This window comes from Phascolarctos cinereus, unplaced genomic scaffold (genome assembly GCF_003287225.1).
Source record: "Phascolarctos cinereus isolate Bilbo 61053 unplaced genomic scaffold, phaCin_HiC Scaffold_726;HRSCAF=1367, whole genome shotgun sequence".
Lineage (NCBI taxonomy): Eukaryota > Metazoa > Chordata > Mammalia > Diprotodontia > Phascolarctidae > Phascolarctos > Phascolarctos cinereus.
The window spans coordinates 366,243,469-366,261,479 of record NW_027556098.1 but is presented as its reverse complement, the minus strand read 5'-3'; the positions used below and the strand labels follow the sequence as shown (position 1 = coordinate 366,261,479).

The window sequence follows — 18,011 nt, the reverse complement described above, 5'->3', positions numbered from 1 at the left end:
TAGTGAGCATGTCCTGCTTCCGGGGTTAGTGGCGTAGTGACATCCAGCTTGTGCCTCATCTTTGGTGCCCAAACCAGAAATGAATAGGATGGTCCCAGTGATAAGGGCATCATATGACAGCCAACTTAAGGAGGCTGGTTCTTATCCCCACTTTGGATTACATTCTCTTAGCATGTAAACCACTGTTTGTAGTTTTTTTTTTGTTTTTTGTTTTTATGGATAAACTCAAATATAGAGCTTAGAATCAGTATTTTCTTTTAACATTAGGTGACAAACCATCCAGAACCAGTCTCTCAGTCACTAACTCCTCAGCAGCAGCCACAGTACAGCATCCCAGAACGAGACAAACAACTGCTTTTCTCAGAATATAATTTTGAAGATCTTAGTGCCTCATTTCGAAGCCTTTATAAGTCAGTTTTTGAGCAGTCACTTAGCCAACAAGGTGAGTTCTTTGCATTTTAAGAAATATTTTCACAGGGTATTTGGTATCTTTTCCCACTCATCAAGTTGTTGTTTGTCTGTGGTTAAGGAACAGGAGGTATTGGGACATTAGAAGTACATCTTGTGTGTGTGTGTGTGTGTGTGAGAGACAGAGAGAGAGTGAGTGTGTGTTAGTTGTATGTTAGGGCTTAGCAAAGGTATAGCCATAATAATCTGGTAGTGTCCAGCTCAGGGCTCTGCCTGCATCACCATTGACACCAGTAAGTATAGTGTCGTTGCCCAATGTGCAGTAAAAGTAAGCCAGCTTCTGGTCATAACATGGCTTAGCTTAAAAAGAAGCATCATACGGAGTTCCAATCCCTGCTTCATCATCAGCACCTTTTCCTTGAAGATTGTGCACATGCAGGATAATCACTGTCATGTTAGTTGAATTGTGCCTAGCATTGTGAGTCATGTACATGTACAGATCCAGTATGGCTTTTGCAGAATGTTATAAAATCAAATGGGAAAATTAATACTATTCTGAACCCTGTTGAAATTGCTTTGCGGAGTATCTGTTTATACTTCAGCTTAGCTACTTGTATTATTTATGATTTTTTACACTCATGTCAGTGGCAGAGATTGAGAGTTGATAATATTTTGGTAAATAAAGTTGCATTGCTTCAGTGGCAGATTTCAAGGTTTAAAGTTCAAGGCATAAGTTTAAATTAGCTTATATGTGTATATGAAAAGATGCCTTTTTGAGCTGCTGTATTATATTTAATGTTCCTTTGAGTAGCAGATGGTTTAAAACATGCAGATTCCTTAGGTGACCATGATTTAAGTAGATTGCTCTTAAAATAACAGCGGTGACAGTACCTAAAGGATGTACAATGATTTCAGTGTTGTGTAACAGAAAGAGCACTGGATCAGAAATCATATGACTGGTGTTCTAAGTCAGACACTGCCTCTTACAGAGCTGTGTGACTTAGGATCAGTCCTTTCTCCTCCCTGCCCTTGAGCTTCCTTACTTGCGCAATAAGGAAGTTAGACTAGGTCTCTGAGGTCTCTTGTAGTTCTGACACTCTGATTTTATCACTAACAAATGATGTCACTGAACCTCTCTGGCCTCTGTTTCTTCATCTGTAAAATGAGACCATCTAGCTCTTGAATTGCGATCACCTGTGTCTTTCTCCCCCTTTATGAATCACTTTGATAATTCACTTTTAATGTCAGCTTTCCAATTTCAAGAATCAGCTCTAACCTTTATCGAGTACCAACACAGTCTTTTGCCAAATCTACCAGTTTTAATATTTTATATTGCACTCAGATATTGGCAGATATTATAAATCATGACAACAATATCTTCATCAGAAATCTTGACTACAGAAGAAACTTTGACCATTGCACAATATTTTTCCGTTTAATTGAATACATTGTGTCTGGATCAGTAAAATAGTGTTGTCATAGTCCATCTGCTGGGATGTGAAAACAGCCTTATTATATAGAACCAGATGTTGTGGTGATGATGTTTGTTAAAATGGTGCTTCTTTATGTAAACCAAATAAGTTTGGTCTGACACCAGATACTTTAGACAATTGTGTACATGTCAGTTGCATAGTGAGACAAAAGAGTTGATGTGGCTTGGCTTGACCTACTTTTACTTGGTTTGATGGTCCTTATGCATTCTGATTTAAGAAAGTCTTCATGGAATGACATAGATTTTGCCAGAGTATATAGTTAAGTTGGTAAGCAGAAGATGGCTTCTACCTTAAATAGTGACATGAACATTTGAGAGGGAGCACATAAGCACACTATATGTGTTGTCACAAAAGAGGTAAGGAAAAAAATGGAAAAACGAGATGAAAACCTTGAAGCATTTTGCTCAAAAAGAGGATGTAGCGCAGTAAATAATGGGAAGCTAGGTTGGTAATTGAAGAATAATGTGACTACTAGTTGTTTTTAATCGTTAACTAATATTCACTGAAGAAATACTCTTACTTGGCTTATGAATGAAGCCTATCCTAATATACCTTTGTGTGGTATATAGCCTGTTTCTCAGTAAATTGAAACTTACGAAGAAAGTGATGGAAAAGTGGCTTAGTTAAAAAGGCATTTATTTCAGGGAACTGACTATAGATGGGAAAGTGGGAAAAAAAACAGAACTTTTTTTTTCAAAGAGAGAAGAAAATAAGTTGGGAGGTTAGAATGCATATTTTGAGTAAATAAATACAGATTAACAAGTGCTTGGTCCTCATTGTGTTAAAGAGTAATGTGGAACAGCTAGGTGGCACAGTGGATAGAGCACCAGTCCTGGAGTCAGAAGGACCTGAGTTCAGATATGGCCTCAGACACTTAAATAGCTGTGTGACCCTGGGCCGGTTACTTAACCCTGATTGCCCTCCCTCCTAACCCCCCCCCCCACAAAAAAAAAGATTCATGTAGCATAATAACAGGCTGCCTTCCAGGATACCTAATGCCCTAGGATATGTCATAATATTCCATAGATATAATTCCTCATTTGAAAAGTGTCTCTCCTCTCCTCTCAAGGAGGGGGGAGGAGAAGAAGGAGGAGAAAATTTGTAACTCAAAAAATTTTTATAAAAACAAATGTTAAAAATTGTTTTTACTGTGTGATTAAAAAAAAAAGGAAGAAAAGTGTCTCTCCAAGAATAAGTTTTAACCCAAGGGCTGACCTAGGAAGCACAATGAACTCTGCTTCCTCCTTTCCCTAACCCAAACCCAAACACACAAATAGATAGTCATATGTCCTCAGAGAACTTATGGTCAAGATGATCCAATCCAGGTTAACCTCAGTTCTTCTTAGACCTAAAATTTTATTTAAAGTATGTGAAATGAGGTTTGTCATATAGTAAGGTTTGTAGTGTATGGCCCTAAACCTTGTGCAGTAAAATGAAGCTGCATGACACATGAAGTAATCATTCCAGTGATTTAGAAATCTTGATTCCTCCCTGTGGGTTATGGGGAGGAATGCATCTACTGCTCTTCTCCCCCATGCATGTTAAAACTAAGTTCTTCTATGCCTCCAGAAGGTCTTCCTGAAAATAGGTGGTCAAGCCCATATCCATTGGGTTGTGTGTGTGTGTGTGTGTGTGTTTCTGTTGGGTAAATTTTAAAGAAATATTCTTTACAAAAAACATGACCGAAAAGTATTTTTTCTCTTTACTATTTTTAGGTTTGATGAGCATCCCTTCTGAATCATCCCAGCCACCCCACACTTCATGTTCCTATCAGCACTCTCCCAGCAATACCGTGAGCTCTCACCAACACAGTGGCCAAAGCAGCTTATCGAACAGCCACGGCAGTGGTCTTGGCGCTACTGCCAATAATTCTGTGGCACAGGTTTCTTTGTCTCACCCCCAGATGCACACACAACCATCTCCACATCCTCCCCATCGACCGCATGGTTTATCACAGCATCCACAACGTCCTCAGCATCCAGCACCACATCCACAACAACACAGCCAGCTGCAGTCTCCACACCCCCAGCATCAGTCTCCACATCAACACATACAGCATCATCCGAATCATCAGCATCAGTCGTTAGCACATCAGACACATCCACCCCCACAACAGGTATCCTGTAATTCTGGTAAGTTCTCATCTTCTAACTTGTGTTTAGTTAATTATATATCAGAACCAATTCCTAGCTATTCATAGTTCTGCATATTTGAGAATGAGGGTAAGGGGGTTGTCCTGAGGTATTTAAAACCATGAAAGAGTAGGTAACCGCACATGTAATGGAAATCATGTGACATTTATTTTTTTTTATTTCATTCATTCATTCATTTATTTATTTATTTGTTTTTGTTTTTGTTGTTTTAGGCAATGGGGTTGAGTTACTTGCCCAGGGTCACACAGCTAGTCAGTGTTATGTGTCTGAGTCCGGATTTGAACTCAGGTCCTCCTGCATCCAAGGCCGGTGCTCTATGCATTGTGCCGCCTAGCTGCCCCAATCATGTGACATTTATAACCAAAACTTTGTTCTTGGAAGGGATCATAGCATTATAGCTTTACAGCTACAAAGGACCTTAGAGGTCATCTGTTTTATCCCCCTCGCCCTTTTTTTCTTTTGCTCCCTAGGATTCTACAGTTTAATTCGTTCAGTCTATCCATAGGCTTACTAGAGCCTCTATTTAAAATACATTTTGATTTATATTTAGTTTGAGTATTTAGTAACCATTGCAGGTTTTTGTGTCAGAGCTTTTGGATTGTCCTGATGCTCTTAGTAAATTTCCACTTACAGGCATTTGGAAGGTATAGGGAGCCACAAAGAAAATAGCTTTTGATACAGTGCTCTGGTGGGGTCTTTAAGATCCTTGTTTTAAACCAGAGTTAGCAATCTTAAAATGTGCAAACGATGATTGCTTTTTCCATCTCCCTCTCTTGCCCTTAAAATGATTATAGTTATCTTTTGTCGTTAAATTTAATGTTTTTACTCTGAACTTAAACACTAAAAAAGAATGTTCCTAGTCATATAGCAGAACACAAAGAAGGTTCTATATGAAACTGTGAGTCTCCATTTAATAACCTTGCTAGATTTGAAAAAATAGATAATAAATTCTACACATTACTCTCAAAACTTTCCTGCTTATCTGTGCTCCCTTCTAAACTTCCTTCTGTTATCTTCTGTGCATTTAAAAAAAATGTTATGATGTCCTTCTATTCTTTTTTGTTGTTGTTATCACTATTCCTCTTCTTTCTTAACCTCTTCCCCCTTACCCCCTCAGTTTGCCAAGAGAAACAAGTAGCATCAAGCAAAACAAATGTGTCTCTATGCCTTGTGTCCATCACTGCTCGTTTAAGAGGAGGGTAATGTGTCATTGTAAGTTCTTGGTAGACATGATTATTTAATTGAGGTAGTATTATAAAGAACTTTGCAAACCTTAAAATACTATTGTAAATTCTAGTTGATGATGATGATGATGATTTAGTTACAGCATTGATAGGTGTCCTTAAGTCTTTCAAAGTTGTTTTTCTTTACAATGTTATTATCCTTGTATAAGTTTTTCTCCTACTTCTGTTCACTTTACTCTGCATCAGGATAGATAAAAGCATTTATTTATTAAGTGCTTACTATGTGCTAGGAATACAAATACAAACAAAAAGAAAGACAGTCCCTCTTCTTAAGAAGCTGGTATTCCAGTGAAGGAAAATAACATGTAAAAGGGACCTACAAAGGGGTGTGTAGAGGCAAAGTAGAAAAGTTTGGAGAGTCAGGGTAGATCCAGGAGATAAGTGAGAATTTCTTGGCTGAGGACTTCATCAACTGGAATTTCCAGGGAAGAACTCACCAATCAGAGGAGGGGGCTTCAGGGTTAAAGAGTCTCTGAAATCATCTCTTTCATCATTTCTAATGACACAGTAATATTCTGTTACATTCTTAAGCCACAGTTTGTTCAGCTATTCTCCACTTGTCTAAGAGGCTCTCCTTTAGGTTCTAGTTCTTTTCTCCCTTTAAGCCCCCTCCTTCTTACCCCCACTCCCCTTTAGTATCAGAAAGGTTGTAGTTTTTTTGTTTGTTTGTTGTATTTTTTGTTCTTGTTTTTTTTGCCTGAGACTAATTCTTCACTGGCATTAATTTTCTTCTTGGCTCTGCCTTCCCCCTCCCTGATTGTTTCCCAGTTGAATTTAATGTATTTTTACAGTAAACTGTTGGGGGCAGGGAAGGGAGCTTGCACGCAAAACTCTTGTTTATTTCACGTGAGTGAGGTTCATTTGATGCCCACTCATTCCAGCCCTTCTCACACACCCTAATTATGAAAAATAGTAAATTCTATCTCCTTCTTCCTCCTTTCTACACTTACATATTCCTCCTTTTTCCCTCCTTTTATTTCTTCATATACTTAGAACAGGATCAGTCCAACCCCAGGATCTCTGTTTCTCATCTAACTTCTTCAGTATCCTTTGAAGACATTAAGATTCTGAAGGGACACATTTCTTCTCCCCCAATTAATAAGCATTACACCGTTACAAAGCTCCTTCTAATTGCTCAGATAAATTTATCTTTTTGGGTTTCTCCTCTGTTCTATAAAAGGTGTTTTAGGACTATAGGACTGTGCTCAGCTTTGCAGGATAAGTTCTTCTTGATCGTAAGCCTATGTCTTTTTCCTTTTGGAATATTGTATTCCAATATTGCCTCGTGTTTTTAGTAAAATCTGCCAGGTCCAAAAACTAGATAGAGACCCAACATTTCACATTATATACCAACATTACCCAAATAGATAGATGACTTGGACATATAGAGTGATCTAATAACTATATTAGAGTAACAAGTAAAAAAAATTGTCTTTTAGGTCTGTGGATAGAGGACATGTTCATGACCAAACAAGGCATAATGAGCATCACAGAAGATAAAATGAACAATTTTTATTATGTAAATTTTTTTTTAAAAAGCGTGTACGCACGCGCGCGCACACACACATATGCACACACAATCAGTGCAGAAAGGGAAACAGGTAACCCGGGGGAGTGGAGGGAGGAGAATCATTGCAGCAGGTTTATCTGATTTTGGTTTTATTTCCAAAATATATCTCAAGGGAAGAAATATGAAATATTAGTTGAAAAAAATTCCAAATCACTGATCATTAAAGAAATGCAAATTAAAGCAACTCTGAGGTTCCTCTTCATATTCATCAGATTGGCAGAGTTGACAAGGAAAATAACAAACGTTGGAGGAGTTGTGGAAAAATAAGCATAATCATGCACTATTTGTAGAGCTGTGAAATGATACAGCCAGTCTAGAAAGCTAAAAATTAGTAAACTGTGCACACTCTTTGAAAACCCAAAGAGGTGAAAGAAGGAGGAAAAGGACCTTTATGGTTTAAAAGAATAGTAACGTTACAGCTGTTTTGTGATGGCAAAGAATTGGAAAATAAGGGAGTACCCTTCAGTTGGGGAGTGGCTGAATAAATGATGGTAGTTGAATGTAAATGAATACTAGTGTGCTGTAAGAATTGATAAAGGCTTGGTCTCAGAAAAAACTGGGAAGACTTGTATGAACTGATAGAGTAAAATAAGAACCAGGAGAACAACCTATACAATAACAACAGCATTATAAAGACAAACAACTTTGAAAATCATATAAGAATTCTGATCAGTGCAGTGGGCAACCACAGTTTGAGAGATCCTGTTATGAAGTATGCTACCCACCAGAGAGATGATGGACTTAGCATGCAGAATGAAAAATAGACTTTTTGGATTTGGCCCATGCTGGAATTTGTTTTGCTTGACTATGTGTTTGTTGCAAGGGTTTCACTACCCTCGTATGTCCTGTCCCCCCCCCTCACCAGGAGGGTTCCCATTTATTCTCTTCTCTCTGTCCTTTCTCCCTCTCCATTCTCAAAAATGTTTTGTTTCTGACTTTTACCTCTCCCAATCTGCCCTCCTTTCTGTCATACCCCTCACTCGCAACTTCCATGCCCTTCTTATACTTTTACCCAACTGAGTGTGTATGTTGTTCCCTCTTTAAGCCAATTCTAATGAGAGTAAAGCTCACACTTGTGCCACGTGCCCCCCCCATCTTCCCCTCTATTGTAAAGGCCCTTTTGAGCCTCTTTTATGTCAGATATTTACCCCATTCTACCTCTCCCTTTTCTCTTCTCCCAGCGCATTCTTGTTTCTCACCCATTAATTTTATTTTTTTAGATAATCATCTCATCATGTTCAACTCACACCCATGCCTTCTGTCGATGTATACTCCTAACTGCCCTAATAATGAGAAAGTTTTTAAGAGTTGAAAGTATTATTTTCCCATGGAGTAATTTAAACAGTTTAATCTTATTGAACTTCTTATGATTTCTCTTTTCCTGTTTATACTTTTTTGTGCTTCTCTTTGAGTCTTGTATTTGAAAGTCAGATTTTCTATTCAGCTCTGGTTTTTCATCAGGAATGCTTGAAATTCCTCTAATTTCATTGAATGCTTATATTTTCCCCTGGAGGATTATATTCAGTTTTGCTGGGTAGGTGATTGTTGATTGTAATCCTAGTTCTTTAGGCATATGGAATATCATACTCTAAGCCTTCCAGTCCTTTAATGTAGAAATTGCTAAATCTGGTGTTATCTGATTGTGGATCCATGATATTTGAATTGTTTCTTTCTGGCACTTGCAATACTTTCTCCTTGACTTGGGAGCTCTGGAATTTGGCTAACTCCTGGGAGTTTTAATTTTGGGGTCTCTTTCAGGAGGTGATGGTTGGATTCTTCCAACTTCTATTTTACCTTCTCAAGGCAGTTTTCCATGATAATTTCTTGAAAGATGATGTCTAGGCTCTTTTTTTCCATCATGGCTTTCAGGTAGATCAATATTTCTTAAATTATCTTTCCTGGATCCATTTTCCAGGTCAGTTGTTTTTCCACACTTCTGTTTTTTCATTCTTTTGATTTTGTTTTCTTGCTTCTTGATACCTCATGGAGTAATTAGTTTCCCCTTGTCTAGTTCTTATTTTAAAACAACAACAACAACACCTTTTAAAGTGATTTTTTTACATGTGTTTCCATTTGGCCAATTCTGCTTTTAAAGATGTTCTTCTCTTCATTGGATTTTTGTGCCTCCTTTACCAAGCTGATGACTCTCTTATGATTTTCTTGCATAACTCGGTTTTTTTCCTTAATTTTTCTTCTTCCTCTCTTACTTGATTTTTAAAATTCTTTTTGAGCTCTTCCATGACTTGAGACCAATTCATATTTTAGTTTGAGGCTTTGAGTGTTGCAATTTTGACTTTGTTGTCTTTGTCTGAGCATGTGTTTTGATCTTCCCTGTCACCACAGTAACTTTCTATAGTCAGGATCTTTTTCTGGTATTTGCTCATTTTTCTAGCCTATTTCTTGACTTTTAACTCTATGCTAAAGTGAGGCTCTACCTCCAGAGTAGAGGGAGGTACTATCCCCCAAGCTTCAGGTTTTTTGTGCAGCTGCTTTCAGAGATAATTCTGGGAACCTGTAAGCTTTCATTTCTTCCAGAGTGGTACGATCTAGAGAGAGGTGTGTTTACTATTTTCTTGGCCTGTGTTCTGGTCTGTGAGTGACCACAAATGCTCTTTTCTGCCCTGGAACTGTAACCAAGGTCCCTGTTCTGCAGCTGCAAGCTCTGGTTTTAGTGCTTCTCCTTGCCTGGGACTGAGACCCAGGATTGTTATCCAGATCCAGGTATGAGCAAAGCAGTGGAGTCCTGTCCCCAGTGCCAGCAAAGGGACCCCTGTAATTTCCTTCTGATCAGTTTTCTGGGCCCCTTACAGTCTGTAGTCTGAGAGGTCCGTTGCTGCCACTGATTCAGTCACCCCCAAGGCCTGTTGCTGGTTGTGCTGGCTCAGACTGAGCTCCACTTTAACATCTGTGCAACAGACTTTTCTTACCAACTTTTAAAATTGTCTTGAGCTGGAAAGTTGTTTCACCCCATCCTTTTGTGGGTTCTGCTCCAGAATTTGTTTAGGGGCGTTATTTAAATTTTTTTGGAGGGATTTTGGGGAGAGCTCAGGCAAGCCCCTGCCTTTTCTTTATTGTCTTAACTTTGCCCTTCCCCATCATGGTTTTGAAGGAGTCCAGTGATTTGTTATTTTTTTTAGTTAATTAATTTATTTATTTTTAGTGTTCAACATTCACTGCTACAAGATTTTGAGTTCCAAATTTTCTCCCCATCTTGTCCCTTCCCCAACCCCAAGACAGTGTGCATTCTGAATGCCCCTTCCCCTAATGTGCCCTTCCTTCTATCTCCCTGCCACCCTTCTCTTATCCCCTTCCTCTTCAGTTTTCCTGTAGGGCAGAATAGATTTCTATGCCCCATTTCCTGTATATCTTATTTCCCAGTTACATGTGAAAACAATTTTTTTTTAACATTTGCTTTTAAAATTTTGAGTTCCAAATTTTCTCCCTTCCCTGCCTCTCTACCCTCATTGAGAAAGCAAGCAACTCGATATAGGTTATACATGTGTAGTCATGCAAAACGCTACCATAGTGTCATGTTGTGAAAAACTAAGTATATTTCGCTTAATCCTGTCCTGCCCCCCATTTATTCAATTCTCTCTTTTGACCCTGTCCCTCCTCAGAAGTGTTTGCTTCTGATTACCCCCTCCCCAATCTACCCTCCCCTCTGTCATCCCCCAGCTCTTTTATCTTCTTCCCCCCTATTTTCCTATAGGGTAAGATAGCTTTCCAAACCCAATTGAGTGTGTATGTTATTCCCTTCTTAAGCCAAATCCGATGAGAATAAGATTCACTCATTCCCTCTCACCTTCTCCCACTTCCCGTCCACTGTAAAAGCCTTTTCTTGTCTGTTTTATGTGAGATAATTTACCCCATTCTACCTCTCTTTTTCCTTCTCCCAGGATAATCCTCTCTCACCCTTTAATTTTATTCTCCAGATATCACCCCTTCATTTTCAACTCACCTTGTGCTCTCTATCAGTCCATCTATACATAAAATTTTTTTTTCTCCTGCAACTACCCTAATGCTGACAAAGGTCTCATGAGTTACAAATATCATCATTCCATGCAGGAATATAAACAGTTCAACCTTAATAAATCCCTTACGATTTCTCTTTCTTGTTTACCTCTTCATACTTCTGTTGAGTCTTGTATTTGAAAGTTGAATTTTCTGTTCAGCTCTGGTCCTCTATTTCACTGAATGTTTATTTTTGCTCCTGAAGGATTATTGTCAGTTTTGCTGGGTAGGTGATTCTTGGCTGTAATCTTATCTCCTTTGCCCTCGGGAATATCATATCCTGAGGTCCCTTAATGTAGAAGCTGCTAAATCCTGCGTTATCCTGATTGTGTTTCCATAGTACTTGAATTGTTTCTTTCTGGCTGCTTGCAATATTTTCTCCTTGACCTGGGAACTCTGGAATTTGGCTACAATATTCCTAGGAGTTTTCCTTTGGGGGTCTCTTTCAGGAGGTGATTGATAGATTCTTCCAATTTCTATTTTGTCCTCTGGTTCCAAAATATTAGGGCAGTTTTCCTTGATGATTTCTTGAAAGATGGTGTCTAGGCTCTTTTTTTGATCATGGCTTTTAGATAGTCTAATACTTTTTTTGTTGTTGTTTTTGTTGTTTTTTGCTTTTTGGTAAGGCAGTTGGGGTTAGGTGACTTGTCCAGGGTCACACAGCTAGTAAGTGTTAAGTGTCTGAGACTGGATTTGAACTCAAGTCCTCCTGACTCCATCGCCAGAGCTCTATTCACTGGTGCCGCCTAGCTGACCCCTTAGTCTAATAATTTTTAAATTATCTCTCCTGGATCTATTTTCCAGGTCAGTTGTTTTTCCAATGAGATTCACATTGTTTTTTATTTTTCCATACTTTTGCATTTGTTTTATAGTATCTTGATTTCTCATAAACTCACTAGCTTTCAATTGCTCTATTCTAATTTTTAAGGAAATATTTTCTTCAGTAAGCTTTTGGACTTCTTTTTCCATTTGGCCAGTTTTGCTTTTGAAAGTATTCTTCTCCTCATTGGCTTTTTGGACCTCTTTTGCCCTTTGGGTTAAGCTATTTTTTAAGGCATTATTTTCTTCAGTATTTTTTGGGGTCTCTTTTAACAAGCTGTTGACTTGTTTTTCATGATTTTCTTGCATCACTCTCATTTCTCTTCCCAGTTTTTCTTCTGCTTCTGTTACTTGCTTCTCAAAATCCCTTTTGAGCTCTTCCATGGCCTGGGACCAATTCATATTTTTCTTGGAGACTTTGGATGTAGGAGCTTTAACTTTGTTGTCTTCTTCTGGTTGTGTGTTTTGATCTTCTTTGTCACCAAAGTAAGATTCTATAGTCTGACTCTTTTTGTGCTGCTTGCTCATGATCCCAGCCAAATACTTGAGTTATAAACTCTTTGTTAAGGTAGGGGTCTGTTTCCAGTGTGGAAAAAGTACTGTCACAAGCATCAAGGGTTTTGTGCAGCTGTTTGCAGAGGCAGTTCTAGGGACCTGTAAATTTTCAGTTCTTCCGAGGTGGTATGATCAAAGGCGAGGTGTTTACTCCTTTCCAGGCCTGTGCTCTGCTCTGTGGGTGACCACAAACACTCTTTTCTGCCTTGGAACTGTGAGGAGGATTTTCTCTGCACCGCCACTGCAAGCTCTGCCATGCCAGTGCTCCTCCTTGCCCCAGGTCCCCCACTCAGAACTGTGACCCAGATCCAAGCACGGACAAAGCAAGAGAATCCTGCCTCAGCACCAACAAAGGGATCCCTGCAATCCCCCTCTGATCAGCCACTTGATTCCCCCTCAGTCTGTGGGCTGGGAGCTCCAGGGAAACAGCCACCACCCTGGGGCCACGCTTGGGGTCTGGGGCTGGGACCAAGCTTCTCTCTCACTGCAGTCACAGACTTTTCCTGCTGACCTGCTAAGTTGTCTTTAGCATTTGTGGATTGAGAAATCTGGAAACTGCCAGGGCTGCCTGTGATTCAGTCCTCTAAGGGCTGCTCCAGGTTTACTGAGGCCTGTTCTGCCTACATGCCCATGCCGTACCGCGTTCCTCTCCCCGCCTGGCACAGTAGACCTTTCCAGTCAACCATCCAGGTTGTCTTGGGCTGGAAATTTGTTTCACCCCGCTTTTTTGTGGGTTCTGCTGCTTTAGAATTGTTTCAAGCCATTTTTTACAGGTATTTGGAGGGGTTTGGGGGAGAGCTCAAGCAAGTCACTGCTTTTACTCTGCCATCTTGGCTCCGCCCCTCGAGTCCAATGATTCTTAAATTACCTCTCTAGCTCTTTTCGAAGTCAGTTGTTTCTGAAAACAAATATCTTGAATTTTTACTTTGCCAATTACTTATTCTTTTTCCAGTTCTTTCCTCTAGAGATTTTTTTTTAAGTTATGCTTCATTTATATTAGGTGTGGTCTCTGTGGAAAAACTTTAAATTTTTTTATTTTTAGTCCACTTGCAGTTGTTAGTCAACAAGCATTTATAAAGTCCTTACTATGGGGCCAGAGACTACAACCAAAAAGGATAGTCCCTCCCCTTAAGGAGCTTACATTCTAATGGGGCAGGCATCACATAAAGATAAACTGAAAAGGGAGAGAATGAAGAAAGTAATCAGTTCAGGGACATAATGGAGAAATGTGGAGGTGTATAGCCTGATGGGAAGTGAAGAGATGACTGGCTCCCTCACTAAATAGAGGTTCTGTGAAGAGTGATCCAATCAGAAGGAGAGCCCCAGGGCCAGAACATACATCTAAGCTGTGAATTCCATTGCCAAAATGATTTTTCAAGATGGAGGTTTCTGGGGTGTGATTGAAGAGTTATGGAATTAGATTTGCAATAATTTTTGAGGCTGGTGTTTTCTTTAATTTGCTCATCTGTCAGAAACTTTAGTTTCTGAATTGTGGCTTTCTGCCAGGACCAGACTCTGCTCCCTGCTGTGCTTTCCATTAGTGTGGTTATCCTTCCAAACACCTCCAGCGTGGATGGTTCTTATCTTTTGTCCTCTTTGTCAGTTTGCTGGACAAGAACTCTGACTTGTTTTGATGTGTATTTCTGTCTGTCTGCCTGTCTTTTCTTTTTTTCTTTCTTTTTGGTGAGGCAGTCAGGGTTAAGTGACTTGCCCAGGGTCACACAGCTAGTAAGTGTCAAATGTCTGAGGCTGGATTTGAACTCAGGTCCTCCTGACTACAAGGCCAGTTCTGTCCCCTGCACCACCTCACTTACCCCCATTTGTATTTCTTTTGTTAGTGATTTGGAGCAGTCTTCCATATGCAGATCTTTGAGAAATGTTTGTTCCTATCCTTTGACTACATTCATTGTAAAATAACTTTGGGTCTTATATATTTGTGGTATTTTTCTATTTGTCTTGTATGTCAGATCCTTATTAGAGACACGGTATGGTTTTCAGTGGCATAGTCCTAGGCAGATTGTGAAATAGCTGATCTTTGCTGACCTGCTCTCTCCACTAGCACCCACCTCGCCTTCTCCTGGCATGTTCCCCTCCCCACCTCTATACTACGGTCTCTCGTATTCTTAGCTAATGTCTTGGAGGGCCTTAACTGATAACTGAGATATTACCTTAGGTAATATCACATGGAAGCATCTGCAGGGCTGTTGGCATTGAGCCAAAGGAAAGTTATGACTCTGCAGTGACCACAGGAAGGCTAATGATGTTTTGGATAAGGCACATCCCTCCTCAGGGTCAGCTTGGCTGGGGTTGGACAGATGGGGGTGTATGGATGAGCGTGTAGAGATGACCCTTCTGTATTCCCAACCTTTGATTTTTTCTGCTGCCAGGAACCTGAGGTTTATTAGGTAAAAGGTTATAGTGGAAAGAGTGCTGAAGGGTGCTGAACTTGGAGTCACAGGACTTGAGTTCAGATCTCCTCTGCCACTTACCACCTGTGTGACTTTAAGTCATTTGACTTCTCTCACGTTCAGTTTCCTCACCTGTGAAAAAAGGGGTTGGACTAGGTAACCTCTAGGGTCCCTTCAAACCCTCTACCTTAAAATAGTGCCCAGGGTATAGGTGACAAATTTTTTCCCTTTGCCAAAAGCTCTTCCTGGCTTTCTCATGGCATACCTGACTTTTGTTGGTGATGGTAGCAAGTCGCCAGAGGACACTGCCTTTCATTCCTCTTAGTAAACAGAAACATGCCAGGCTTTACTAGAATGGTAGTAACAGTAAAGAAAATTGTCCATTGAAGTTTATTCATGTTTTTCCTCATATGGTCTTAATCTTTAAGAAAAGTAGCCTTCCTTGTCTTTTTGTTTTAAATTTGAAAAACAACCAACACGAACATTTTCATATCACAGGAACAGAAAAAGAGGATTATATGTGAAGAATGGATCTTGATTATGTACAGCTTGAGTTTTATAAAAATTCAACAGTTTCAAAGCTAGACAGCTAGATAAAGGCAGCTGAGGGAGCAGTGGTGTACTTAGCGCTGGATCTGGAGTCACTAAGATCTGAATTCAAATGTGGCCTCACACATTTAACTAGCTGTGTGACCGTGGCATATCACTTAACCACTGTCTGCCTCAGTTTCCTCATTTATAAAATGATTATTATAATAATAGCACCTGCCTTCAGGGTTGTTGTGGGAACCAAATGAATTAATATTTGTAAATACTTTGCAAACTTTAAAGCACTCTATAAATAATTAATTAAAGCAGCCTGTGTTTATGTCTCTTTCCGAACCTGGTTCTCTTCTCTTCTCTTCTGTGTATTTTTTAACAGTGCTTCAATGACGTTTTCTTTGTTTGCATTTTTGGGGCATCATTATTGATAGTCCCTCTCAACTCCTCCCACTCCCCTATTGAAGCGGGAAGAAAATCCTTGTAATTGATCAACATAGTCAAGCAAAACAAATCTACACATTGCCAGTGTCAGGAAATGTGTGTTGTTTATATTCGAGTCCCCCACCTGTCTGCCAGGTGATAATGGATACTGTGTTTTATTGTTACTGCTCTAGAGCTGTGCTCAGTCACAGCTTTGTTCACTTTCTAGGTTTTTAAGCCTTCATTTTTCTATGACAGTGACCTTTGCTTCAGAAAATGAGAATCAATGTGCTGCTTTGGATAGAGGGATGAAATTGGAGGCAGAAACTTCTCTGAACCTTGGTTTTCTCTTCTGCAAAATGGAGATGTACTGCCTTTTATTACAGTAGTGTTCTTGGGCTCAAAAGAGATAATTTATGTAAATTGTTTTCTTAATGTGCAGTATAAATGTCATTTTATAAACAAAAGGTTCCCCCCCATAGGAAATATGACCTTTTCTCCTTTTTCCTATGAATCTGCTTTTCAGTTTTAATTTGACCTCTAGAAAATAAAATTTAAAAAACCCTACAGACTTTTTGTCTGAATGAAATGATATAGTCACAAGTATCTGTTGTAGAATTTCTTGTACTTTTCAGTTTTGCTGTGGGATTAGCAGCCAGGGTAGTTTGGATTTAAATGGCTAGACAGATTATATATAATACTTTTTTTTCTTACAAAGAGTTCTTTTTTTGTGAGTCAATAGAACATTAATACATATTCTTTATAGGTCAGAGAGGCATGGGTCGCATTTTTATACCCTACATTTAAAAATAATGATTTAATCTGTTTTTCAGAATAATTTTGCAGCAATTACAAACAACCTTGATTTATTAATTTTGTTGACCAAAGGTAATTGACATGTGTATTTGTACTGTCATTAAGAAGTGAAGTATCTCTTTCTACCTCACAAAATTGTTTTGAATTAGGTGCTTTATAGTAATGTGGAAATAGAAGTGATTATTATTCCAATAGAATGAGCTAGAAATTTGGGAACATTCTTTGCCAGTATGGTAGAATAGTAATTGCCACCAAAAACAATGTTTGTATGCACTGATTTTTCTTTAACAGTATAATTTTTGTTTATAAGTGAGTGGATTTTTAAATGTTAGTATTTTGTTGGGATCATCGTTCGATGAGCTTACTATAGGTAAGACTTTCAGTGATAAAGTGTCATAGCCTAAAGACTGCTGACAAGAAAATAGGTTTCAGATAAGTTTCTGGATTGTTTGAAGTGGTTGGGAATGATTGATGTTTATTCACTGGTGACATTTTTCACAGAATCCCAGAATGTTTAGACAGAGAGGGGTCCTTAGAGATCATCTAGTCCACCCCCCTCATTTGACAAATGAGGATCCAGAAACCCAGAGATGGGAAGGGAATTAGCCAGGGCAGCTGAGCTACTACTAAGTGGCTGCTCTGGGCCTTGAACTTCACAGCTATGCTTTTTCTACTACATCACTATTTAAAACTTTTGAGTTTTAACATCTCTTAAAACTAACTTCCTATAATTAATTTTTAAACCTTAAAATAACAACAAAAGCAATTCACATGAGAAAAAAATGGTTTAAAATTATAAAATTATCAAAATATAATATAAAATTATTTTAAATTATTGAAATTTGAAAAAAAATTATTGCTTTTATCCACTTTACTTAGATTTTATGAAAAGGCAAAGTTGGGTTAGGGTTCCTACCCTCTCCTTTTCTTAGAATATTCCAGAGGGAACTTTAAATTGTCTAGAGTAGGGATACTTAATCTTTGTTTTGTCCTAGACTCCTGGCAGTTTGGTGATGCCTTTGGACCCTTTTTTCAAAATAATGTTTTTAAATGCATAAAATAAAATACGTAATATTGGAAATACAGCCAGATCAACAGGCATTTATTAAGCACTTAATATGTGTCAGGCACCATGCTAAGTGATGGGGATACAAAGAGGCAAAAAAGGTTTCTGTTCCTAAGGAACCCTCCAACAGCTGTGTACAAACGAGTTTATATACAAGATATATTGGAGATCATCTTAAAGGGAGGCAAAAGCATTCAGGGAGACTTGCAAAGGTTTCTTGGGGAAGGTGGGATTTTGACTAAGACTTGAAGGAAGCCAGAAGACAGGACAAGGAGGCAAAGTATTCTAGGCATGGGAGAGTGCTAGTGAAAATGCAGCGTTCAGTGCTGCAAACTGCAAGAGGCCAGGGTCACTGTTAACACAGTTAATGGTAAATACAAGTGTAAATACAACTAAAACATTTTAAAAACAAGTTCATGGACCCCAGAATAACAACCCTTGGTTTAGTAAAAGCAATTTACAACCTCCTACAGAGAGATATTGCAGTCAGTAACTTTTTTCCTGC

At 38.9% G+C, this 18,011-nt stretch overlaps 1 protein-coding gene across 4 annotated transcripts in view; it reads left to right on the top strand.

Moving 5' to 3' along the window:
- FOXJ3 (forkhead box J3) overlaps positions 1 to 18,011 on the top strand; it is a 167,277-nt gene that overhangs the window by 137,383 nt on the left and 11,883 nt on the right. For all 4 annotated transcript variants that reach the window (XM_078145506.1, XM_020983437.2, XM_020983434.2 and 1 more), the window contains 2 exons: positions 268 to 442; positions 3,617 to 4,033. In XM_078145506.1, the coding sequence (XP_078001632.1) occupies positions 268 to 442; positions 3,617 to 4,033 (592 nt within the window). The remainder of the gene's footprint in view (positions 1 to 267; positions 443 to 3,616; positions 4,034 to 18,011) is intronic.